The sequence below is a fragment of the Sceloporus occidentalis genome, unplaced genomic scaffold, assembly GCF_023333645.1.
Source record: "Sceloporus occidentalis isolate IW3139 unplaced genomic scaffold, rSceOcc1.0.p SCAF_1, whole genome shotgun sequence".
Classification (NCBI taxonomy): domain Eukaryota; kingdom Metazoa; phylum Chordata; class Lepidosauria; order Squamata; family Phrynosomatidae; genus Sceloporus; species Sceloporus occidentalis.
In genome coordinates this window covers 185,925,648-185,952,681 of record NW_028316981.1, presented here as the reverse complement: position 1 = coordinate 185,952,681, position 27,034 = coordinate 185,925,648, and the positions used below count along the sequence as shown (strand labels likewise).

The 27,034-nt window shown below is 42.5% G+C and overlaps 1 protein-coding gene across 2 annotated transcripts; it reads right to left on the bottom strand.

Moving 5' to 3' along the window:
• Positions 1-444: 444 nt before the first annotated feature.
• KHSRP (KH-type splicing regulatory protein) lies at positions 445-26,318 on the bottom strand. 2 transcript variants are annotated; one of them, XM_089486573.1, is made up of 20 exons: positions 26,049-26,318; positions 16,172-16,268; positions 15,768-15,806; positions 15,492-15,537; positions 14,864-14,913; positions 13,635-13,706; positions 12,919-12,976; positions 11,371-11,542; positions 11,005-11,103; positions 7,988-8,086; positions 7,671-7,773; positions 7,099-7,199; positions 6,264-6,405; positions 6,022-6,182; positions 5,812-5,927; positions 5,228-5,316; positions 4,869-5,063; positions 3,622-3,699; positions 3,281-3,438; positions 445-1,185 (listed from the first exon to the last, which is right to left on the bottom strand). In XM_089486573.1, exons 1-20 carry the CDS (start codon positions 26,253-26,255, stop codon positions 1,177-1,179), a joined length of 2,091 nt encoding a protein of 696 aa, XP_089342699.1. In that variant the 5' UTR covers positions 26,256-26,318; the 3' UTR covers positions 445-1,176. The 2 variants fall into 2 exon arrangements, with proteins under 2 accessions (XP_089342699.1, XP_089342704.1); XM_089486578.1 differs by lacking the exons at positions 14,864-14,913; positions 26,049-26,318 and having other exon boundaries at positions 16,172-16,259.
• Between the last annotated feature and the right edge of the window lie 716 nt (positions 26,319-27,034).

Sequence of the window (27,034 nt, the reverse complement as noted above, 5' to 3'; positions counted from 1 at the left end):
ATTGGCACGCCCCAGTCCTTTCATCTCTGAAGAAAGTGCTTTGCATTTGAAAATGGCCACCCCACCCTGTCCCAGTAATCCTTCCAGGACTTTACTTGAGAGAAAAGATAATTGTTACCTGAACCAATCTGATCATGTCACAGAAATAGAAAGATCAGGGGTTGTCTGTAGTAGCTAGGGACTTGGGTAGTTGCTACAGTCACCCAGGGACCTCATCTATGTAAGCTGCCCATCCCCCTGAAGATAGGTGCACCTCCCAAACTGTCAATCTAGGTATTAAAGAGTACCACATCTGCTATCCCCCATCCCACCAACAGGCAGCTCACCCTTGCTCAGCATCAAGAAAGGGTATGAATCTGCTTCTTCTCCCCTGATTCTTTGGATGAAGTGAGAGCACCTCTTGGGGACCCTACCTTTGGAAACACACACAGTTGCATCAGAGACTTTAAAACAAAAAAGCATTTTATTCAACAAAAATGCACAAATGCCTGCTCAAACTATAAAAACACAGGAAGCTCTTAATTCATGACCATTATCAGGCTTTTACAACAGCTATATTGTGAACAAACATCAGCTTCAAAAAACCCTATGGACAGAAAGAGAAAGACAGACACCACCCAGCAGACACAGGGGGATGTTTTGTTATCATTTATTTGTGAAGTTAAAAACGAGCGGTAAAAAGTAAAAATTGAGCATACAATTGTTTGTTTCAGTTTCCTCTTGAACAGACAAAAACACGACAGATCAGTCCCAGCAGTGGAGAAATGAAGGGGCAGGGAAGGGGTTGTCTGAAACACCAACACCTTTGTCCGAGGAATGTTCCAACTCTAACTAAAAAGCAGAGTGACTTTTCCTTGTAAAGTTTATTTTTAAAACAAAACAGAAAAAAGAGGAAGTGTTACCCTGAAAACTGAGGTGTGTGTCAGGCAGGATGGGGTCTGGCGGCGGCAGCGGTTTTAGTCGGCTATCTTCTACAGCTGCTGGCTCAACATTAGGGGTTTGGAGATCTGGGTTTATTTTTAAGAGAGACTTGAAGGTGGCGTGGCCGAAATTCCCAGAAGAAATCCAGCAATCAGAGCGACAGGCCAGCTCCCTTCCCACCCCGTCACTTCCTGCAGCAGCCACCTCTTTCCAAAACAAAAAGGTTCTCAGAGATGGGGAAGGATCACATTCAACTCACTGAGCCTGTGGAAAAGAGAAGGACATGATGGGGACTTGTTAAGTTCAAAGCAGCAAGCAAGACAGGTAAACTTCAATAGGGAGATTCCATGTAGTTCTCATGATTCACTTTGAACAGTCTAGAATGAGATGAAACCAGAACCCTGACTGAATTCCCTGTTCGCCTCCATCCACACACCTGACGTTGTGTCATTTGTGAAATGACTGAATGTTACAAAACATGTTGTATTGGGCCCAGCTTATTGTAAAGAATCAGAATACACTAAGGAAATAGGTAAGAGCTTCCACAACCTTGTCTATCACAGGGCCTGCCATCCATTGTCAACAGAGAGCACTACACAGATTGTAACAGCCAGACTTGTCTGGCAGTGACTCTGTGCCCATTGCAATTCCACAATTGCAGCATGTACAGATGTTAACAAGCACAACATTCAGCTCTCCTTTTAGTTTATGGGGAAAGCCCCTCAGGGACAAAAATAAATTTGAGAAATACTAACCCTTGTCTGAAGTTAAGTGTGCCTTTATTTAAAAAGAAATAGCAGGGAAAGATTCCATCAGAGCAGGAGCAGCACTGTTATGAGGTCGCCAGCACAAGCACACTTCTTAATATCTTTTATCTTACACAGGCTGTGTGCTTCTTAATTAGGCCTCGCAAAACTAATTTTCTTTTGTCAACATGGGCTTGCATTTAACTATTTGTGTTGTTTAGTTTGCTAGTAATCAAGGACAGGGAAGCTAGGCTTGTTCTCAGAGCCTACTTGTGATGTTAGAGACCTAAAAACAGAGCAACCTGGAAAAAAAACCCAAGCTCTCTCATGTGCTAATCAGTTCAGTTCTCTCACTCATGATCCCCAACTAGCCTTGAAAGGAAAAACTGGCAGGTGGGAGATGCTCAGCTCTGAACAACTGAAGAACTTCTATTAAAGCCTGAGCAGATTTTTGAATTTCTTCCTCAAAATTGTATTACTCTCTCTACCCTTTCCAATTCCTTAAAACTCAAAAACATTTAGAAATAGAATGCCCATTCTGGCAGGCTATGATTTCCCAAACTTGAACAACAAGGCCTGTGAATAGCAAAAACGAATTATTGTTGGATGTTTCTGCTCACAACCTTTAACTTGCTGAGAACTTCAACAGTCTCCAGTCTGGACTTAAAATGATCTGCAATTTGTAAGAGAAGCACTATTCAAATTAAAAGTATGTCTTGGTTAGCAATAAAGCTGGGCTCAAAAAAGGGCATGGGGAACTCAAATGCATCCCCATGCTGTTCATAAGCAAAGAGGTAATAAATAAAACTACAAGAGTTGAAGTAAGATAACCTTATTGTGGGGAGAAATAATGTGCAAATTAATCCCTCTTCCGGTGCCTGAGTTGGAGTTAACCAAATCTGAAAGCTCTTCTGACCAAAGAAACATGCTTTCCTGACAGAAGGGTTGAAGGAGCCAGTGTCTGGAATCAAAAATGAAGCCAGGAAGAACATTTCCATTATGGAAGATGGACAGATATCAGGCTGCTGGTTGGGGAACTGTCTCTGTATTAAATCAATGTCTGCTGTCATTAATGGATGAGGGCAACCAAATTGTACTACCCCTGAAATCTCAGGCTCACAGTTTGGGTGTGCTCCTGGACTCAATTCTGATCCTAGTTGCCTGGTTTCAGCACTGGCCAGAAGTGCATTTGCAGAGTTAAAACTAGTGAACCAACTGCACCCATTCCTTGAGATGTTATATCTGGGTACAGTGACACATGCCTTGATTAAATTCTGTTTGGACTACTGTAACACACGCTATGTGTGGCTGCCTTTGGAAACTATTTGGAAATTTCAATGGATTCAAAATGCTGAGGCCAGAATGCTGACCAGTGCCAGTTATAGGGAGCACACAATTCCCTTGTTGAAACAGCTTCACTGGCTACTGATTCATTTTCAGGCACAATTCAAAGTGCTGGTCATGACCTATAAAGCCCAGGTCCAGATTATTTGAAAGTCTGTATCTCAACTCAACAGCCATCCTAATTTTACAAATGATTAGAAGTGTCTCCACAGATTTTCTGCAGACATTACTTCTGAAGCAGACAAACCAGCTGTAGTTCTGCAACTCACCTGCTGTCCCTGCTGTGTGGGTGGTGGCACTGGGCCACCAGCGCCGGGCGTCTGTCCATAGTAGGCAGCTTGCTGTCTGTAGTATTCTGCCCAAGCTGCGCTGTAGTCTGGCTGAGGTCCTGGTGGTGCGGTTGGCCCTGCCCCAGTAGCTACTTGAGCTGCTTCCAAAAAGAAAAGAGGGACTGAAGGGGCTATCCTGTGCATGTCAGCTCTGGAGCAAGGCTTCCTGAGACTTATTCACAGGTCAACTGTGCATAGCATAGAACAGACAAGGGAGACACTCTAAACCCAATGCTACTGCCAAGCTCCTATGAGGCTGTCTCCCAGCTCCTTTAACTCACCTTGCTTTTTATAATATTCTTCCCAGGCTTTTGTGTAGTCCTGCTGTGGTGGTGCTCCAGGTTGCTGGGGCTGCTGGCCTGTAAGCAGAATTAAAGGGCAAGGTCCTCGTTATGCAGACTACTCAGCTCATCTACAGGACTCAAGTTTCTGAAAAGAAGGTTCTCAATGGCCTGGGCTAATATGTGCAGTCCAAACTGGTGATCATTGAGACATCATGCTGACCCTTGTGGGAGCTTGGAACATCTCCCAGGTTTAACATGTCTGCCTGGGGGCCAGGCTTCTTCCAAAGGCACGTGGGATGATCATCATGGCCAGGATGTTTGGAGACTTCTCTGAGAATGACCATATGTAGTAATTCCATGTTCAAGAAGAAGGAAACTCAACAGGGACCAGCTATGCTGTCCATGGAACTTCAGAAGCTAAGTTCAGTTCAAAGATTGACAAGGTTCCTCAACTGGAACACTGCCTTCCCCACCTTCATCCAGTATCAGAGTGCTCTGAACTGGAAGGACTTCCATGATTTGTTTCTACTTTACAATAGATTTAAGAAAGCCAGTCCAATGCTAGGAGGTAATATTTCTCACAGGGAACCACCGTAATATGACAAACGTGGTCTCAAAGGGAGTTCCTCTAAACTGCACATGAAACAAATAAGCCATTCTAGTTCACAAGAAAAAATCCAGTCAGCCAATATCTTAATTAGGACCAAATTGTACTGCTTTGTTGATCTAACCAACCATAATCATGCTCCACTACCAGAACACTTTTCCCAAGCCCACTGCAATCATCAGCACAGCTTGGAAACCAGCTCTGGAGAGTTCTCCAGAAGGAACAGCAGGCTGCAGTGGGAAGGAGACGGCCTCCCTTTCTGATTCTGCTGATCGAAAAACTAATTCCACCTCCCCCCTCCCTTTGGCAAAAATGTTTCACTGACATATTTGTGGGGCAGATGCACCTCAATGGATCTTGGCCAGCATTTACCAAATGTCTGCTTGCTTATACTTGACAGTAAGTGCAAGTTAAAAGAACTATTCTTTATATCAAATATTCAGTAAGTAGTTGAAGAAATATTAAAAGAGAAAACAAGCTCCGAAGCATTTTAGTCAACATGATATATATAAAGGGAGGTTTGAGAGAGAGAAAATTGTTCACAGTTTGGTTCATCAATGAAGTTGATTTTTTTAGTCCTCTAATATTAAGCTATGTCTCCAGCAAAATAGGACAAATATTGATCAAAGTCAGTTACCTAGTTTTTTGTAATATTCTTCCCATGCCTTAGTGTAGTCTGACTGTCCTGTGGGGGGTGGCTGTGGTGGCTCTCCTTGCACAGGTGGTGCTGTGGGAGCTGGCGGAGCTCCTGGCACTGGGCCAGGGGGCTGCTGGTAGTAGTGCGAATAATAAGCTGCCCAGGCTGCATTGGGGTCTGCGGCGGCTGCTTTACCTGGAAGTGAGACAGTACAGAAAGCTGTATGCTTTGAGCATCTAACCACCATCAACTCCACATGTTAATATAACCCCCTGCAAATCTCTGACCCACAACAGTATTATACAAAACACCCTGATACGACTATCGACAGTCATTATAAAAGTCTCATAAATACGTACCTGGATCATGAGGAGCAGGAGGCTGCCACTGTGGGTAGGCATTGCCCCAACCTTGGGGTGGATACTGTGGAGGTGGTGGTCCCCCAGGACTGAAACAGAAAGAAAAGGTCACTGGAATGATTTACACAAACAAATATGGAAGTAACCAGGGTTCAGCTGTCCAGCAAACTGAGTCACAGTCATATTGCCCCAGCACATCACTATGAGAAAACAATTGCTTGGAAAAACTAGAGCATTAAAATGTGTTTTAAAAAAACACACAAGTGATAAGGGACCCCCAATCCATGACAATTTCCCTTGTTCAGGAAAAGAAGAATGGAAATGGGTAACAGAGACACTGCAAAGCTTGTATCTTTATTTGACCAGGACCTGCCAAAAGTCAGAGGTGGGTGTATGCTCTCTCAAACAGAACAAATGTGTATTTAGGCATCCTAGCTTGGGGGAATTGTAATATGCATTCTCATTAACAGCCTTTATCCATGAGAGCAAAGTAATCCAATGAAGATAGATAGCACTTTGTTTTTAATGCTTCCTAAGCTATCACCCAGCTGATGATCTGATAGTGTGTTATTCTTGATACTTACTGTGGGGGTGCACTGGGTGGGCCTTGATTGAAAGGCCCTGGGTTGAAAGGGCCCATTGGTGCTGGTCCTGGAGGTCCTCCAGGGCCAGGTCCTGGTCCCACTGGGCAGAGGGGGCCCTGAAAAAAATGAAATATCCTTCATGTGAGAAATGCTACATCTAGAACTCAGTCATCTGGGAAGTCCTCAATGCAGAGAAAGGCAGCCAGCTACCTCAATTTTCTCCTCAATGAGCTGCTTGGCGTGATCAATCTGCTGAGGTGAACCACGAATGATGAACAGTTTGAAGTTGGGGTCTCCGTTGGGTGGTAGCTGCCGGGATATTTCTACAAAGGCTCCTGTCTGCTGATTTATGGCCTTCACATTTTCTCCACCTGAAAGAGTGGGGAGGTATGAATTGTTGAATCGATTTAGATCAGCTCAGGCAAAGCTGAGGAGCACAGAGAGACACTCACCTCTGCCAATAACTAAACCACATTTGTGAGTGGGAATGGAGAAGGTCATCTCGCCTCCTGGAGGCCCCCAATTACCCTGCCCTCTGCCTCGACCTCTGCCACCAGGAGGCATTCCTGAGCCTGGGGGGCCTGGAGGGCCACTCTGTAAGAGAAGAATACAATGTTTGAGAAGAGGACACTGGAACAAACTTTTGAAACAATCTGTGGGAATCACATACATGTCTACAAACACACACTCTTTATGATTCCCAGAAGGTAATGGTCTCACTTTGCCCAAGCAGAGGCTTACAAACGGCAAGCAGGGGAAACCTTGAGTGCTGCAGGAAGGGATACTGAATGAGGAGATCACTAATACTAGGCAAACATCCCTAAAGGACCTCACTGTTGTCCATCACTATTGATCATCTCCTGCAGTGTGCAGCCAGAGAGAAGTGTTGAGAACATTCTAGTGCAGTCACAGCAATACCTAAGAAGTCTGGATACACTTCCCCTGGATTAACTGTGCATCCCAGAACCTTCTCCAGAACCATTACAACATGCTGGCGAGCTGTGAACAAGGTAATATGAAAGTGATTTCCTTTAAGTAGAGTATGAAAGTTTGCTGTGGAGAAAAATAATTGTCTCAAGAACGTATTTAACACTTACCCTTAGGCTAGTACAAAACCTACAAAAGATCTCAAATGTTTAGAAACTAAGATGCTTTTATATCTGATTAGCCAGCCACAATTGAAAAATACTATAACTACTTATTTAACTTATTCAATGCCGTTCTTAGATACACAGAATTCTTGGGCACCACCCGAGAACTGACATGAACTCATATAGCATTTCATACCCGAAGACTCTGAAGAAGATCATTGATAATCCTGGCAGCATGTTCACATCTGTCAGGAGGACCCATGATATGGGCAATCTTTTCAGGACCTGTGCCATCATCTGAAATGGGGATGAGGAGACAGTATCATCAGACTCTATGTTTCATTTAGTGTTTGCAAACCAAGCCACTGGAGACAGCAACCAGCATAACTATGTAAGCAGTCGCTGCCAAAAGAGACAGACAAAAATAAATAAAATAAAAATATAAGGGAGAAGAAAAGGTAGGCAGGACAGACACTAAACACTATCCTTCACCAAAAGCAGCCTTAACTCAGATCACTTTTTGTGTAAAGTCTGTCCAGGATCACTAGGAAACATTCTGAAAATCAAATGGTGAGGGAAAAGCTGTGCAGAAAGCAATTCCACACTAAGAGTGAGAAAACATAATCAGAATAGTCACAGGAATAGTAACTAGACCTGGCAAATCAGTGAGGGAAACAACGCAAACATGCAATAGGCCTGGTAATGCTTCATCATGCAAAACAAAGACAGATCTTGATGGAGGAGGAAAAGACGACATGAGCTTCTGACCTTGCTTGAACTGTATCCGAACTCCAGCGTCATTTTGTATTTTCTTAATCATCTCACCACTACGGCCAATAACTACCCCAACTGAATGCCTGGGCACAGGGACCTGTACAAGTAAAAAGGTAACACGCAAAATTAAGATGATGACATGTATATCTAAGAATAGGTAAAAGTGATACAAATTACTAAGAAAGATTAGGACTAAAGGTTTCTGCCACATCCCAGCTTTTGGACATTAAGCAGAAGTGGGGAATGAAGGATAACATCTTCCCTGAATCTACCACCTCCCCTTGCCTCAGCAAACTCTAGCCAATGCTTACATCTATTCCTCCGCCAATCCTGGAACCGTACTCATTTCGGTCACCAAAACCTCCCTGGTCCCGCTCTCGTAAGATGTCCATTACCATTTCACAGGCTTGCTGTAAAGAAACATGAACATAAATTCTGGAACGACTTGGGCATTTCTTACAATCTAGGCAAGTTACATAAGGATTTTCAATGAAAACTCTTTTATGCCAAATATTTGAGAATGTTTGGATTTAATAGCATGACACTATAAAAAGGATGCTGGGTAATTCAGAGTAAGCCCACAGTGGTGTGTGTTATGAACTGCAATAATAAAGATCACAGAATGGGGAATAAAGAGGAAAAAAGGATGAAAGGATTGAAGAAGAGGAGCAACATGGTATGAACAATGGGAAAGAGGCAGTTTTGGACAGTGGTGAAGAGAAATCAGAGCCACCAAGGAAGTTGAAGGAGATGTCTTTAGTAGATATTGCAACAAACTACCAGAGCATAAATTAGAGGAGTTTTATATGAGAAGATACACAATTTTCAAGATATTGTATAGGAGGACTGGGACTGACTAATAAAAACAGGAATGTCAACAGAAAGTGAAATACTCAAAATACTAAATTACTATTTTGTAAAGTATAACTATGGATTGTCAGAATCAGACTAATGTTCTATGTCTGTAGTCAAAACAATTCAATATTGGGACATCCTTTGGAACTGTTTCTGCAATTGTTAATTGAACAAACTTAATTGTTCAATTGTTAAAACCCCCCAAATACCAGCTTTTAAAGGCAGCTGTCCTATTTATCAGGAGGCTATTTTCAAATATCTTCTCAGTATGAAATGGTTATTTTCATGTTCAAGAGGCAAGAAAAATGCAACTATGAGCACTATTTGTGTTCCTGTTTAGAAATGCTTGCATTTATAGTATAACTATATCCTACCTACATGGTTGTTGGAGGTGGGCAATGCTGCTAGGTTGCCCCATGATCAGCAGACAACCATCTGGCTGCAGTCTGGAAGGGGGCCTTCTTCAAAGTGACCTCACTTTTTGCAGTGCTCCCCCAATACACAGAATGCACTAACGTAACTGTTTGACATGTATTAGAGGCTTTGAAAACTAGATAAATTCATGAAGTAAACTGGTGGGTTAATAAATTAATATGTAATGGTGGGAAGTTAGCTTAAACACTTGAATACTTCTAGTAAAAATGTGGGAGGTCATTTTTAAAAGACTTTTAAAGTCATTTAATATATTTGTGTATGGTTTATATATGTTGTAATGGCTGTCTTTGTAGAGATGTTTTATTGTTCTGTGTATTGTTTGAAACACATATATGTTGGTTATTGTTTTGTATAATCAAGCAAAATGGAAAAAAAGAGGTGCCTGTTAAAAACCCTACTACTCTTCTAAGGTTCTCTGAAACTGACTGTACTTCCATCTGGAGAACTACATTTCAAGCCTCTTACTGTAAGTGTTCTCTTTATGCTTTGTTATTTAATATTTGCTTTAAATGAAATGTCTCTAATAGTCTTCAAATGTATACTTTTATTAGGACAGAAACTGATTAACAACAACACAGTAGCAGTAGGATCAATTTTTTGTCTGACCTGAAGGCCTGGCTAGAGTTAAAGCTGATCATGCTCTTGCCTTGGCTAACAAAAGATACCATAATGAAAGAAAGATTAAAGTTGCTACCTGCAGAGTGGTCTGCTAAATATGCATACTGAGAACCAGCACTGTGCAGTGATTTGAGACTACATCTCTGGAGACTAGGGTTTGAATCCCTGCTCAGCCATGGAAGCCTATTGGGTGACTGTGGACAAGTCACACCCTCTTAGCCTCAGAAACACCCTCCCCCCAATTCCCTAACAAATCTTGCCAAGAAAATCCCATGATAGGGTTGCCATTAGTCAGAAAAAATCTGAAGGCACACAACACACTTGCCATATTAAACTGAAATATGCATAAGCCTGGTGACAAAGCTCTGTCCTTGGTCCACACCACTTCAGTGCACCATGATTCAACATGCCTAAACTTCTTGTTATATCAATATTCCAATTCAGGTGGCACAGGGAAACTATGTTAATTAATCCAGGAAATGCTGGTTTATGTTGTGACAAAAAGAATGGACAGAAGGGATGTGACACAGGATTCAGGTATATTTTGGTTTATGCCAGCAGTCTTCTTGACAAAATAGGTGGTCAGCTAACCAGTATGCCAAACATACTGTATAACTGATATTACTTATTGACAAGAAGGATAAAGCCACAGTTGTGTCTGAATGGCAATGGCTATACTATTAAGATGCAGGAGGGAAAATGAAGTATTTTTCTAGATATACTGAGCATGGCTGGACAAGAGCCACTGAGCAGAAATATCAGACAAGTAGCTAGTGGGCTGGGCCTGAATGGGGGGAACATAAGGACAGAATTCTTTGACTGAAAGACATTTGTTTGATGATATTAGAAATGAGGCAGACCTCATAGACAAACTATGAGGAAGACAACCTTTTCCCACTTCCCACATTTCTGATTCAGTTATGCACAGCTCCAAGACACAGGATTTGCACTGGATACATCTCTGAGCAGAAATTATATGAGACTGCCTCCTCCAAGCCACAAATTACTATAGAAAATTAACTGTTTCACTAAAAAAAACCCCACATAACACACTATCAACTAAGAGACAACCTGTACTCTTTAGATGTGCTTTTAGCACTAGTCTAATAGAGAGTCAGCATGGCGTAGCAATATGACTGTTAAGACTATGATTCTGGAGACCAGGGTTTGATTCCCACTCGGCCATTAAACCCACTGCTGACCCTGGGCAAGTCACATCCTCTCAGCCTCATAGGAAAGCAATGGCAAACCTCAGAACATATCTTGCCATGAAACCCCCATAATATGGTGATCCTAAGTCAGAAATAACTTGAAGGCACACAACGCACACACAAGGTGCAGTTATCCCCCATCCATCTACTCTTCTCAGAGAGACTGAAGCAGCCCAGTCAGCCTCAGTTAAACCAGCAGCATGCTTTACCTGCACTTTGTAAGGGTCGCCAATTATCCGAAGAGGCTTATCTACATTCGTGTTTTGTGAACCGTCTTGAATTAAAATCATTTTCACTCCAGCTCGTTCCTACATGAAAGTGGGGGGAGAGGGGAGAAGAAAGGTTTAAGACTTTATGTATTTGTTCAAGGTTCTTACAAATCCCTCCACTCAGATATAAGTTAACTCAAATCAATCAGGATTTTAGATGGCCCCAATATCAAGAGCTGTTGGGGCAAAAGAAGACAATATTTGCTGCACAAAAACAGAAGGCCATCAAGAAAAGAGGCCAATACACAAAGACAAAGATCAGCTCCGAGGAAAGAAATCTAGGTAGAGTTTGTGTGTAGCCCGAACCTGCAGCTGTTTGATGGTCTCTCCGCCTTTGCCGATCACCAGACCTGCTTTTCCAGCTGGGATCATGATTTCCTGCACTGTACCATTCTGCCCGTTGGCATTATCGTGGAACTGACCAGGAGGCCCACCACGCCCTCGAGACACAATGTCATCAAGCATCATTTTTGCTTTTCTGCAGAGAAGGGGAAGCACAAACAGCACAATGGTGAGTGATGAGATTCAGAGCCTGTTATAACCCTCTGACTTAGAGAGTTTCTGCTGCTAAAATGGGACTCTTCTTAATGACTTATGTCCTCAAGTCACCTGTAGGTGGAAGCATGGCTCCTATGTTGCTTCCACACCACCACAGGTAACTGGATCTGCTCTAATTCTGACCACAACTGCTTCATTGTTGCTCTGGTTAGCAAGAACTAATTGAGGCTAGTACACTGTATAGATGAAATCAGATCAGCAGGCTCATGGACCATACACCTCCACTAGCGTATTTTACTCAGGGGGATGAGCAGGGGCAGAGGCTGTTCCTTCCTCTCCTTTCTGAAGCACAACAGAAGCTGGAGTGGTACTGCAGCTCCATTCTCTTCTGACTGATTAGTTATGGGTTGCATCCAAGTATAGTCTGTAGGTGCTTGTACACCAAGGCAAGAAAGAACAGCCCTTGTTCCCAGGGCAAGCCTCCTCCTTGCCTAGGTATTCAAGGTCTCTAGGAAAATGCCTGGGTAGGTGTGAGGATATGCAGCTGTGCTGGGGATCCATGTGGCTGCTGTTTCACACTGAGGGCAGGGTGAGGACACTGTAGAAGGTGGTACTGTACCCTAGCCTAGGTCTGTCTTAAATTCAGGAGGTGTGGGATACATAGGAAATTACTTGCTTGTACAGCAAACACTGAAGTACTGTAACTATCAACACCTGATGAAAATTTTGGTCCCTTCCTCAATATAAGTCCAACTCAAGTCAGAGCTCAGAGGTAAAATGAAAACACAACCCAATGTTTTTATCTAGTTTTTGTGTATGTGCAACGAAAAATTCTACTTCACCTTTCAGCCTTCAAGGCAGCTTCTACTACTATTGTGAGATAAAAAAAGATACATCTATTAAATCACTAAAAGAGCAACAAGAGCAAAAACAAATGGGTCAGTTTAAAAATAATTGTCACAGCAGGTGGCTAAGAAAGATTAAAAGCATGCTGAGGTAAAAGTCTTTGCTGCCCTAAACTTGAGAAGGGGGCCAGTCAAAACATTTGTCAGGAGGAAACACCACAGTTCACATACCACCATTAAGAAGGTCTTGCTATTCTCTTGGATATGTGGTGTCATGATATAAACAGCCATGCTGAAATTCTCCCTGTGCCTGTATTTATCACCCCCACCTCACCTCTTATCATTTCCCAATTAACCTCTGCACTAATAGAGCCCTGCTTATCTGCATAACAGTCCTTGGATTATGTTGTCTAGTCTGTGAAATTTATTGGAACCCCATGTCCTCTGTCATCAACTCTTCTTTTATATCTTCTTGAAATAACACCTTGACAAAGGGCAAGATCCTACTCACTGTACAGATTCTGGTGATCCTGTCAGAGACACACTCCGCTCTGGCAAACCTCCACTGTCTGTAGGAGCAAAGACAGGTCATCAGGAGATAAGACTGTTAAACTACTCTCTGCAGAAGCACATCTCCCCAGTGTGAGCTCTACCTCCAAATCACAGATTGGTCTAAATCCTCTTTCAGACTAGAGTAGAACCATTGAATCCACTACATTTATCTACATTTTGGTTAACAATTCAATAACTGATCTAATGTTCTACTCTAATTAGGACTAACCAACATGAAGACAGCCATCATATATGGGTCTGAAGGAACTGGCAGATATTAAAGGTAGGTCCTTGAAAATGCACAGAACAAAGAACGGTTTACATCAAATGACTGCTGTTGATGAAATTGATCACTCAGACAGTCTGGCAGTAACAGCAAGTAGTACCTGCTAATATAGCAGCTGAAACTTCACACAACTTCTCTAGGAAGCCTGCCAGAAATTGCTGAACTATAGTTCCCATCATGTCTCACTGATGAGAATTCCAGCAACAGGTGGAAGGCCACATAGTCCCCATTGTGGAATTAATGTGTGGAAGAAATTGTTGGTATGCTTCAAAATAATTGTGTAAATTTAACTTCATAGACCCAAAATTATAGGGCAGAGAAGGACATCGAGAGCCTCTGTGTCTCTATCTAAATCCACCTTATGACATGCCCCTTCAGCTTACACCTACCTGGTGAGATCTGCACTTTGCATCCAGAGTCCTGCTGTATTTTGTTGATTTGCTCCCCTCCTCTTCCTATGACTGCAAAGTAAGGAAAGGTGCACTAAGACATTAAAGATAAAATGAAGGTGTTATTCTCTAAAGGCTGGTTACAAGACAAAGGTTTTCATTTTTCTTCGTTTCAAGAGGTTGGAATGAACATTTTTATTTGTGTATGTGGGGGGTGGGGAGTGCCCTGCAGGAAACGGCAGGCCCCACAGCAAAGAGAACTTGTTCATGAGAATTCATTTTGTGCTGCTATAGACACAAGACATTCTATAAGTTGGTTTAACAATAAATCCGAGTACAAAAAGATGCACAGTGTACGGAACCAGCAGCTAAATGGAACAAGAATACATTGTTTACACAGTGTCACGGTTTATAAAACACATTTGGAAGAAAGGGGGACAGAACTGCTCCTCTTAAAATTCAATTCAAACAACAGGAAGCAAAGTATTCCAGGGTCTCAGAAGCTACAATGGCAGATAGTCTCAAAGAACCAGAGACATCTGAAAGGGACCGCAGCATCAAAATTACACCCAAAACTATTCTTCTAAGCTTTCAGCACTTGAATGCCAAGCCAATACCAGGGCTTTTAAACAAAATGCCTTGTGGGAACAGACTCTCTCCAGTTCAGTTAAAACTCTGCTTCAGGCAGTGTTTTGCAGCCACCATTCCTTCTGGCAAAGGCCTACCCAGGATCACTCACAGAAAACTGATAATCCAACTCAAAGGCCATAAGCAATTAAAAAAAATAATAATTCTGAACCCCCGCAGCACTCCTAGCCTGAACCTATGAAGTGTCCAGGATGAATCTGTGCTGGGGTTCAAGCCCTCAAAATCCTGCCATATGGGGAAACAGCTCACAGGACACCAGCTTCAAGTTGCTCTGAGCAACCAGCCCCTACCACTGAACGAACAGAATCCTTGCCTGAGCATTTCACAGAGCAAAACAGACCCCCTCCCTCCCAATATCTGAGCATATACAGCTCTGAGCAATACAGCCAACTCAAATGCTTGTCACCTCTCAGAAAATGCACAGAAGGGACCACAAACCAAACAACCTGCCTGAGCTTTCCCCATGGGAAGCTCAGCCTACAGGTACTGAAAAGTCTGGAAGGCACTGGTTAGTAAAAGTAAAGTGACAGACTTTCAACTACAGCAAAAGCAGGTTTCTCCCCTCTCTGTCTAATACTCACTGAGTCCCACCATGCCATCAGGTACTCTGTACTCTTCAGTCACTGTAGACCTGCAAGGAAAATGGTCAGCAGCTTAAAGTAAGGAGTGGGAGGGTTACAGAAATGGACCTGGTGTTCACCAGCATCCATCAAGAAACAAAAAAAATGGAGAGTTTTTCTCCTCCTGGAAGGGCAGACAGGAAGGTGGCTGAGCAATTACGCACTGCTCTGAGGAGATCACCATGCACCAGTGCAGCCTGGCAGGACCCATGGCCAACTAAAGCAGCCCAAAGGCCCACTACAGCAGCATTTGCACATAGGCTCTTTGGACACAGGTCCAGAAACTAAAGTTCTGAAACCAAAAGCTACACAAGAAGTACCTCATTAATGGCCAAGCAGCACAACCTTTCACTACCTAACCAAGGCATACAAGTGCCAGGAGTGACTCACTGGTTTGCCAACAGTATGTCTCTCACCAATCTGGATGCTGACCTGCACCTAACCAAAGCAGCCTTCCTGGTGGTGGTGTACCCGGAAATACTGCCACCTTGCAGGCACATTGCACTCACAAGTTGAGCACTTTTGCATTTACTTTATCCTTCCAGCTCAAGCACATTTGGGGAGAAAAGAAAGGAAACAACTAGTTTACCTGGGGGGAGGATGGATCGGTCCAAGTTGAGGGGGTGGTGGCATGGCTAGAAAGCAAAACAAAACTTTGGTTATGAATTCAAATGATAGAGGATAAGTTGTGAGCCACTCTATAATTCTGCTTTTTAAAAAATTGGGCATAACAAATTAAAATATAAGTCTCATCCCCTCTAAAACAGTTTATTCTTCCTCCATTTTTCAGTATTAATATGAAAATGAGCGAGCCTGTAGTTAACACAGATCACTCCCCAGTGCTCTAAAACTAAAGTGAACTTACGTTCTGGCTGAGGAGCCATCTTCTTGCTCTCTGGCTGGTCTGTGAAAACAAAACGAAATGCATCTACATTTGTTTTAGCAGTTAGAAGACAGCCACTACTTTTCTCCATTACTCTAATCAACCTTCAAGGCTGCTGCTACAGGTAAAGGCTATTCTGGAAGTGTGCTATGGCTACTACAGATGTTGATGCATCTACACCAGTTTACAGGCAATTGGGGAAGGTGTCAATTTTGTTCCCTGCATTTATTTCAGTGGATCTGTTGGATGGCTAAACAAACTCTGCCAAAACAAATGGAACCTCTGCTGCCATGATTGAGGGACAGGCTCCACTTGTGCTAAGCCTGGTATATGAACTCTGCAAGCTGTTTATGTTTATATAGGCAAGTTCAACAGTCATACAGTACCTCCATCCTCTAGTTGTCTCTTCTGACCACCAAATCCAAAGTCAGGGGTAGTGTTGTTCACTGTTGTGGCTGAGTCTCCACCAATTTTAGCTGCTATCTGAAAGCAGAATTGATACTGTGGTTACCGAAAACAAAGCATTTAAAAATGCATGTGGAAACAGTTTAATATGAAGACATGTATGCCTCAGGAGCATCAGGTCATTAAGTATACAATGCAGCAAATGACATTCATTCACAAAAAGCCAGTGGCTTCAGTCTGAAGTGGCTTATGTAAAAGGCCACTACAGTCAAACTCTCAATACCACAAATTTAGAGTACTGGAATACAGGCTATGTGGGGCAATCCTTAAAGACGTTGTTCAGAAACACAACCTGGCGACAATATTTGAATTAATTCACTGCAGTCTGTGACAGGACCATTTTACTCTAGTTTTGTAACAATCTATGCTGGTTGCCTCTTTGTTTACAGAGTGATTTCAAAGCTACTAGTGTTGACTTTCAAAGCTCTACATTAGTACTTGTTCTGACATTTTAAAGCTCTTGAAAATTGAATTTATACACAGCCATCTTCTCTCTTATGTGCTCTTAAGATAAATTTAACATTTGAGGTCCAATACTAGGTTGCTATTGCATTGCTAATTGTGGCTTTGTAGGTATCTACTAGGAACTGCAGCAACTTTATGAAACATCTTCCTCCAAAAGATTAACTAGGCTCTTACACTTCATTTGTTTGGGCAACACTGCACTGCTTTTTAATTTTAATCTACTGTATATACTCAACTACAAATTGACCTCATGTACTTACACTGATCCATGGATAAGTCACCTCTTTTTTGTTCAAGTTTCTGACTAAAATGTCTAGACTTATATTGAGTATATACAGTAATTCATTTTAATCTTGTTGCAATAAAATCATTATGAAATAGACTTTTCACAGAGAAGGATCCACAGTTGTTGCCAATGCACTTCAATTACATCTCGCTTCCAGTTAAGCCTGAAGGCTTGTCTACAAAGGAAGGCTCCATTTCCACTTTACAGTTCTTCTACCTTTATTAAAAATAAGAGCTTTTTACAGGGTGGCTTTCCTCATCGTTTCAGCTCTGACATGTGCCTACTGAAATTCACTCTTCCATGCACTATGAAAGATACAGCCTATTCTGTATTACAAGAAATGTGTTTGTGTGTGAATGACAACTGTGTAACTGGCTTCATCTCAAAGTTTCAGCCTAATACCACCAGTCCCCTTCCTCAGGCCCATAGGGTCAGATGCTAAAATATTAGTAGTGGCATAAAGAAGGCAAAAGAGATGCCACCTTTGAGTTCACATGGTGAATGCTGGCAAAACATGATGCCAACTGTGTTGGAAAAGAAGCCTTTTCCAGAAATGGGAAGAGACTCACAGACTGATTCACTTCTGTAAACCTTCAAAATGGCTCTTGCAGTGGCTCCACAGGTGTCTATCAATCAGTCACCAGAAATAACTACATTCAGTATTCTACCTTCACAAGAAGAAGAGCACAGGCCCTGCATTCAGACTTACAATATAAGTAAGAGACTAGAATAGTAAACTGGGTTATGAGGTATATAAACACAGCAAGAAAAGGAGGCACACAGATGCTAGGGTATAAAGAACTCTGACGGTAAGGAACATAAGGGGAAAATGGCAGATGCACACACCAGGTTTATAGACATAAGGAGGCAAAACTAGGGGGTGGAAATACAAGAGGGGAAGGAAATGGAAGCAAGAGAATGAAAACACTAGAAAATCAATACAAGTTTTAAAAGAATATAACCCACAAAAAAGAACTGAATAAGGACTAATATGATCATGATTCATGAGGATGCAGATATGTTTCTAACCCTTTCAGATTAAGGAACAGATTTGGATTTTTTAGGAAGCAACATAGGCACCTCTTCAAAATGGTTGCAAAAGGTGCATTCAAATGTAAGAGAATGTCACACAACGAGAGAAAAAAAAGGAGGTTTAGTAACAGTTAATACAGTCATATATCAAAAGAATACAATCTTTATTGTATGAGAATATTATGTTGTGTAAAATAGAATGATCAAATGTAAGAACCTATGTACATAAATGACTATGTTATAATAATTTTTTTTTTAAAAGAAAGAAAGGCACATTCACAGAATAGCTGCTGTGATGGTGCAGCCAGTCATAAAGTACTACAGTAATTATACACCTCCATTCCTTGTCAACTGCCCCACACCAACTGTAGGCTTCTCCAGCTGTTGCAGGCACACTGCAACCATTCCTACCCCAGCTTCTGTTTTCATATACTCTCTATGATGTAACCCCAGCACTATCCTAGTTGCCTCAGTACCACCTCCAAGCATCTTCCCAATACCAGACAAGTGGTAATGGCATCTGATCTTTTCTTCTGTTTTGGTGGCCAGAAGTACTTTGCACTGATGCACCAGCCTCCAACCAACTAACGTCTTCATAAGAATCAGTCAGAACAAGGGCTACTAGTTTTAAAAAACCCTAAAAATAAGAAATATACAGTACTTTGCACACAAGTGCAATGGGCACAGTAGCACCTCCATAGCTCATGAGTACAGGGTTAACTTTCACATTTGCAGATTAGCTTTCAATTTACACAGAAAAATGTGTAAATATCAACAACATATCTGACAGAAAGCATTGTGTAAACATAGTAGTCAGCCCTCCATAACCACAGATTCTACATCCACAGATTTTCACAGCTTGAAAATAATTTTTAAAAAAGCAAAAAGCAAATCTTGAGTTTGCCATTTTGCTATGGCACTGTATATAATGGGATTTGAGTATCCATGGATTTTGGTATCCACAGGTGATGGTGGTCCTGGAACCAAACTCCAGTGGATACCAAAGACTCATTGAAAATGTAGGGTTTTATTTAAAAAATGGAAAATTTTAATTGTTATAATCCAACTGAAAAAAGAGCACTGATTTTTAAGTATTAATTGGTCTCAAACAATTCTCTGAACTAGACTGACATATGGAAAGGAGGAATCAAAGACACATCCTGAAATTGTAATCTTGAAGAGTTGGAAAAACAGTAAATGTATCAAGTTGAAGTGAAAGAAGAAGGTAATTTTCAGAAATCTGGGGGCCATCCATGAAGAAATTGTAATGGATAAGAAAGCAAACCAAAAACATGCAACCCAGGCTTAATTATTTTTGCTGCAGTTACAGCAAGCAAGATGCATCACAATAGTTCTGCACATGAAGCAAATAAAAGGTTTTATGTATGTCTGCCTTGTGGGAACTTGATGTTGAAAAGTGGACATGGTGCAGCAGATATTGAGAGGAAAATGACTGGCACTGACCTGATAATGCTTACTGCAATTAACTGATGTAGGGACACTGGGACAGTTTAGCTGTAACATCATACCATAACTCAATACTACCCAAATGAAAGTGTGGACATGTCCTCCCTCCTATACTGCACAATTCAGCTCTTACCCTGACATACAATTCAAAAGCAATTCAGTTTTTTTGTTTGCATCAAAGGGAGCCCAACTATGGTCTGCCACTAAACTTGAGATGAAAGGGGAAATCAAGAGTGTCAATCATGCAAATCATGATTACATGCTGCTTTTCAAGGTTCCTGCTATAACCTCAAAAACACCAGCAAGTCCAATGATAACACATCTATTACAATACAGTATAAAAACTGTGTCATATTCCTACCCAAGACAGATTGTAGTAGCTGAAGCGAGCTGGCTTATCAAACAACAGGTATTCAGAGGGCAAAGAGCCTGATACAAGGAAGTCAGTAAGCTATTTAGACATCAAGGCACACAACTGAAACAGTAAGGAATGGGTTGGCCACTTAACCATAGTCAAACTTGCCAAAAACCCTGTGGAAACGGATTGCAGAGAACAGGAAGCTTTCACTATCACTTAAAGAGAGAGAAGTAGTACCAGTACTAAAAACAAAATTAAGCATGGCTTTGGTGGAGTGTTCTGACCTTTTTTGTCCTGAGTCTACATTTGTCATTGATTGTGTAAAAAGATATTTATCCAAAAAGATCTGGACCCAGGTAAAATTCAGACAAAGCTGTGTTAGTCTGAAAATTAGTATGCAAAGGGATCTTGTAGCACCTTTGAGACTAACTGAAAGAAAGAAGCTGGTAGCATGAGCCTACTTCCTCAGGTGCATGTTTGGAGTGGAGATGATAGAGACAGACCTATATAACCATATGAATGAGTATTGGAATGTAGTGTGGTAAACAGAGAAGGAGATGTGATGAACTGGTGAAGGGTGCCTTCATGAGGGGTTAGATAGTGCTGAAATGTATGTAGTATGCCAGGAAACCATTAGTCTCAAAGGTGATACAAGATCCCTTTGCATACTGGATCCAAGGATGTTACACATTTTTAAAAATTGCTCTGAGAACCTGAATTTCATCACAGTGATTTTTGCCCCACAGTGATATCATAGAGTATCTGACAAGACTGTTCCATTCTAAAATCATTCCACCACATCACCTAAAAATACTGATTGAGGAGGTAAACAGACATCACTAAAAGTAAAAAGCATTTAAATAGGAAAATGGTCAAAACATGCCTAAAATTGGGGTAATATTTTCAGGAATTCCTGGGATATATTGATGGCTAGGCTGCTTTTCCACTAAGAGATGGGCACAATTGTTGTTTCTGCTGTTTTGTGCCTTCAAGTCCTTTCTGACTTAATGACAACCCTAAGGCGACCCTATCATGGGATTTTCTTGGCAAGTTCCTTCAAAGGGGGTTTGCCATGGCCATCCTCTGAGGCTGAGAGACTTCCCCAAGGGCATGCAGTGGCTTTACATGACCAAGCCAGGCACAACTCTCCAAGTGTAAATCCTAAACTAGTTTTTACAACTGACTTAACAACAGTATAGGCAGAATTTAGAAACCAATAGCAATGTAAGGTCAAAAATTGATGAGCTACATTTTTATGCATTTGTTGGACACAAACAGGTATGGAGATTCAAATGTTCTCACTTCTAATCACAGAAAGTATCATAGGAGGCAACATCCTCTGATGCCATAAGACCCTTGGTCTACCATGGTCTGCTCTTTATGCAATACTCCCTCAAAACAACCCTTTCTTCTTGAGGAACAGAGAAGTTAGAGACAGATGATAAAGCTTTTCTCTCACCTTGCACATAATATGACTGAGATGTCCATTTTCAGCCAACAGTTTCTGTAGTGATCAAACCAAGTGGAGGCTAACAAAAATGCCAGGACTCTTTAATTCTCAAGTGTCTGTGTGGGATACCAAATCCAACTAACTAATCTGCTGGCCCGTATCTAAAGCACCAGTATATCTAATGCTTTCTAACAAAACAAAGCTGAAAGATGTGACATCTTCCCAGGTACAGTATGTAATGATGAAATTAATTTCCTAAAGCATGAAGTGCTTAGAACAAGTGTTGTCATCTGGTCCTCCCTTATAATAATTTTCACACAACTCACTGACATGCTCTAACTATAGTTTGAAAGAGCTTGTTTCAAGTAAACATTGAGGATCTAAGGAAAATAAACCCAAATACCAACCATGCAGTCCTTCGCTCATATAATGCCCAAAACCCAGAACAAGGAAGAACTGTTAACACAGAAAATAATTTTTGAAATGGATCTGTCCCTATCAATCTAAATAAATCATATACTATGGATATGCACGTCTTAGCTTTTCTTAACAGCTGAATGCCCCCTAAAGTGCATGATTCTATGTGGGAAAGACCACAGACCCACAAGGGTCACCTTTGCATCCATAGGCAAGATGGTACAAATCTGCCTTCTTAATCGACTATGCTGCAGACGTTGTTGGACGGCAGTCCGTACCCTCTCCAGATAGTGTATTTTTATCGACTGGCGATGTAGCCCCCAAATTATGTGGAGAGTTGCAAGTGACTCATCTATACTCTTGGTTAAGAAGTATGGAGGAAAATGTACTACCATTCCCACATAACTTCTTCTTCCTCTTTCTCCAGAAACTACTCCTCACATATCTACAGAAGCTATTTTATAAAACAAGAAGCAACTACCTAAAACTAACAGCATCTGAGCTAGCGTTCCTTAGTGTTTAGTAGAGAGACTTAGAACAGAATGCAAAGGGATTGTACAACACCTTTGAGACTAACTGAAAGACAAAACTTGGCAGCCTGAGCTTTTGTAGACTTGAGGCTACTTCCTCAGGTGCATCTGAAGCATACAAATGCATCTGAGCAAGTATGCTCAAGTCTGCGACCAACTTATTTCTTTCAGTTACTCTCAATGGTGCTATAAGATCCGTTTGCCTACTATTCCACACTAACATGGCTATGTCTTTGAATTCTACCAGTTAGAACAGAGATGTTCTAAGCAGGGATAACCCATGCTCCAAATTAAACTGTAGCATTTTGTTAAATCTCATCAGCATTCTCCCCTATTCATTCATTATCTCCCCCTTTCCCATTATAAGACTGTGTTTTCCACAAAGCATCAGGTTTCCTTACTTCTCTGGGGAAGCCTAGGCTTGATCTATTCATGCTCGAGAATAAAGTGGCACTGTCCTGGGATGACAGCACATATCATTTCAGGGTGCCCATGGGAACCAATTTTTCAATATCTTTATTACAGAGCTGACACACACATTCCTTGCAAGCGCAAAAACCAACAGAACGGTTGTGCAAAGGAAGAACAGTCAGGCCTCCTTACCAGAAACCTCTTCCTAATATGCTTGTTTGCTATTTATGGGGTTTTAAGACTATTTTTCAACAACTATCAGTTCCATTAAGACCCAAGAGGGAACCAAAGATTGCAGTTCAAAGAACAAACAGCGCATGCACTCCTTCCACCCTTTCCTCTGCACCTAAGGGGAGAAGAGAGCAGAAACTTTAGTTGCCCATCTTCTATTTTATCCACATTTTGTATGTACCACTATGGAAAAAATAAAAATAAGATTCCTGTAAGCAACGAAATAGCATGCAGCAGAGAGTAGGTCTGCTTAGAACATTTCCCCAATCTCATCATCATTGTCTGCTACAAAAACCTTAGGAGGCCTTTTTGAAAACAGGCCCAGAATTCAAAAATGGGTTCACGTTTTTCCTGCAATCTGAAGTAGCGAAACCTATATTCTGTTGCTTCCTTCTGATATAAAGAGCCGGCCCAGGTGTCTCTCTATACATTTCACAGCATGTGATAGTAGTATGAGGGGCAGTTTTTGGGACAATGCCGCTTTTGAGTGCAGGTTGTGAGAGTTTTTAAATGCTCTTTCTCATGAAAAGATATTACGTTTAGCAAAAAGTTGGAAAAGCTATGGCAACAATCTCTTCCCAATACACTTTTTAAAAAACCACACAGGGAATTCAGGTGGTGCAGGTTTAAAACAACCACCACATGTATTTGAAAGATAACTCTGTATCCTACAACATTAACCAAAAATCCCATCAGATTATGTCTAAATATACAGTGGGCCCTCCACATTTGCTTAGGAAAGGAGCAAAATAACCCTGTAAATATGGAAAAACTGTAAATAAAAACCCACTGTTTTTTTAACCTGAGAGAACACCTCTCTAGGAATCTCTAGGTCCTCCAGCACAACTCTATGGTCCACATCTGCCAGAAGTTGGCCATGGAACCACATTGGAGGACCTACAAATGGCTAGAGAAGTGCTTTCTCTAGTAAGCTCTAGATCCTCCAGAGTAACTCCATGGTCATTTTCTATCAGAGTTGCACTGGCAGACCTAGAGATTCCTAGAGAACCATTAATATAATCCGCCAAAATCAAAACCACAAATATGGAGGGCCAACTTAACACAAGTAAGCCCTCACCTCTATCACCTTAAAAAAATCTTGTATCTTTACATAAGAATGGAATTTAAAACTAAAGAGCCTGCCTCGCTCTACCGTTTCTTTTTAAAACCAAGAATTCAGAAACACAACTGCATTTGCTTACATCCAGTTTAACATTCCTCTACTTTATTATATCTTCACCTCTACTCTACCATCACAGTAAACATTAGAAGCTCAACACAGGTTTCTGCATGTTTCCCTCTCAAAAACTCTTCTGGCTACTACAGGTTGAGTCTGTCTTGTCCAGAATTTTGATATCCAAAATCTATAAGTTTTTTTATTGGGCCGGGGGGGGGGGGCTGAGACAGTAATACTTTGGCTTCCTGACAGTTCACAATGTACACAAACTTTGTTTCATTCACAAAATTATTTAAGACATGATCTATAAAATTACCTTCAGGCTATGTGTATTTCAACACCAATTTCATGTTTAGTGTACGGTTCCATCCCTAAATTACCAGTGCCTCATTCTGTCTATGCAAATATTCCAAATTCCAAAACATCCCAGAACATTTCTGGGCCCAAGCATTTCGGATGAGTGAGACTCAGCCTGTACGACCGATATCCTAAATCGACCTTCCACTCCACCAAATGCCTCTGAGGAAGCAGGCTCAGGTCTAAGAAAGTTCATGCTACCAATTCCTCTCTTTCAATTCAAAGGTGCCACAAGATCCTTTTGTCACTCCCAAGTAAAGCAAATCTATTAAATCAATATCACTTAACCTAACGGTTGATTTAACTAACGGGTTCAATGGGTCTACTCCAGCTGGAAAAAAAAATTGGTTCAACAGTTCTACTTTAGCTAAAAAAACCACAACAGGATTGAGGCCCAGATCCCACATCTTCCCTGACCCTGCTGAGCTAACTTTCTGCTTGTAGGGAATGATTTCTGATCTCTTCCGGTAAAGCTATTAGGCAGGGGAGAGGGAGAAATAGCACAGTCTAGAATTAACTAATGAGCTCAATGGTTCTACTCAGCTTGAAAATAACAACGACAGGATTGCGGCCCAGATCCTGCATCCTCCCCTGTCCCTGCTGAGCTAGCTTTCTTCTTGCAGGGAGCGATTTCCCCTTTCTCCCCCTCCAACTATCAGGGGAAATGGCACAGTCCCCAATTCTCCTGCCTCAGGACTCTTCGGGACCTTCAGTAGGAAGGCCTGGTCTGGGAAGAGGAGGGAGCGGATATGCCAACTTTCTTTCGTGCACAAAACCATCTACAATATTACGCATAAGATTATTTTCAGGCTGCGCATATAATGCGTATTTCAAGGCAAATCTTATGTGACTTGGGTCCCATCTCCAAGTTACCTTATTTGCTCCAAATGGGCCAAGCGCTTCGAATCAGAGAGACTCAACCTGTACAACCAATGTCCTACTCAACTGCCGCTCCTAAGTAAAGCAAACGTATTGAGCCAATAGTGCTTACGTAACAGTTGATTTAACTAATGGGTTCAATGGGTCCATTCTAGTTGGGAAAAGCCCCCCCATCGGACTGAAGCTCAAACGCTGCATCCTTACTGTCCCTGATGAACTACCTTTCTGCTTGCAGGGAGTGATTTCTCCTCTCTTTCCCCCTTCAAACTATGGGGCAAATGACCCAGGCCAGAATCAACTACCAGATTCAGTGAGTTTAAGCACGAGCCACAGGACTGAGGTCCAGATCCTGCACCCTCCCCAATCCCTTTTTGAACTACCTTTCTTCTTGCGGGGAGCGATTCCCTCCCTCTCCCCTTCAAACTATGGGGGCAAATGGCACAGTCCAGAACTACCTACCAGGCCCAACATTTCTAGTTTAGTTAGTACAGCCTCCCCTCCCTCCAAGAGGACCGAGGCCCAGATCAACGCTGCCTCTTCCCCTGTCCCTGTCTGAGTTACTCTTCTGCTTGCAGGGAGGGATCCTGCTTCCTTTCGGTTCATGAAGGAAAACGGCCCAGTGGTCTTGAACTCTCTCTCTCTCTCTCCCGGCAGCCGCAGGTGGAGGCTCTCTTCCGGGAGGAAGGGAAAGGCAGAGAGGCCCAGGAAGCTCTTCCGCGCGGCTCTCCGTCCTCTCACCTGCCGGGCGCGCTGCACGGCGTCGGCGAAAGCGTCCTTGCGGATCCCACCAGGGCCAGGCCCCGAGGCTCCTCCGCCGGCCTGTCCTCCACCTCCTCCGCCGCCTCCTTGGTTCGGAGGCCCCGCAGGCCCTGCCCCTCCTCCGCCCCCGGCGCCCGGCGGCCCAGCGGAAGGTGGCGGAGGACCGCCGGCGCTATAGTCCGACATGGCAGCGGCGAAGTGAGTTCAACGCGGGAAGCAGGCCCAAGGCTCTTCCTCGCTCGCTCTACACTCACACGCACGCAGTGCACGCTGGGAACGCGAGGGGCGGCGCTCCGTCATCGTCCCGCCTCTTCTTCGGACCAATCCTCCGCCGGATACTGCTGACTGACAGCATCGCCCAGCCATTGGGAGCGGAGGGAAATAGGCGGCCTCGACCACTGGCCTATTATAAACCAGAGTGGGCGGGAACTAGTTATTGAGTGACACGGAGTTGGCCCAATGGTGAAGAGGAAATGGATCCTAACGATTGGGTGAGGCCTAGTTCAGAATGAACCAATCAGAGTGGACTGAGGGCTCCATCTCCGCTTTTTCTATTGGGTAATCGGTGGGTACGTCGTAGGCGGCCTTAGCCTCGACCAATCGAATAGTAGGTTTTCTAATTTCTAGACTCGCGCTCTTCGATTGAAGGCTTTATAAGGGGAGGGGCTTATATTTGATTGGCAGGGGTTTCGGCCACTCCGACGACGACTACTGCGCGCAGGGAAAAGGCGCTCTCATAGGGTCGTTGCGCATGCGCAGGTCTGAGTAGAGAGAAACGTTGGACATAACGCAGAGTGGGAGGGGGGAAATCGCCGGACGCAATCTGATTGGCTGAGAGATTCCACGGGGAGGCGGGGATATTATCTATGATTGACAGACCGCTTGACCAATTAGCAGGCGGAGAACATTTCTCTTTCCCCCTCCCCTTCGGTTCTGATGATGTGGTTCTTTTGTGTCTTCAATAG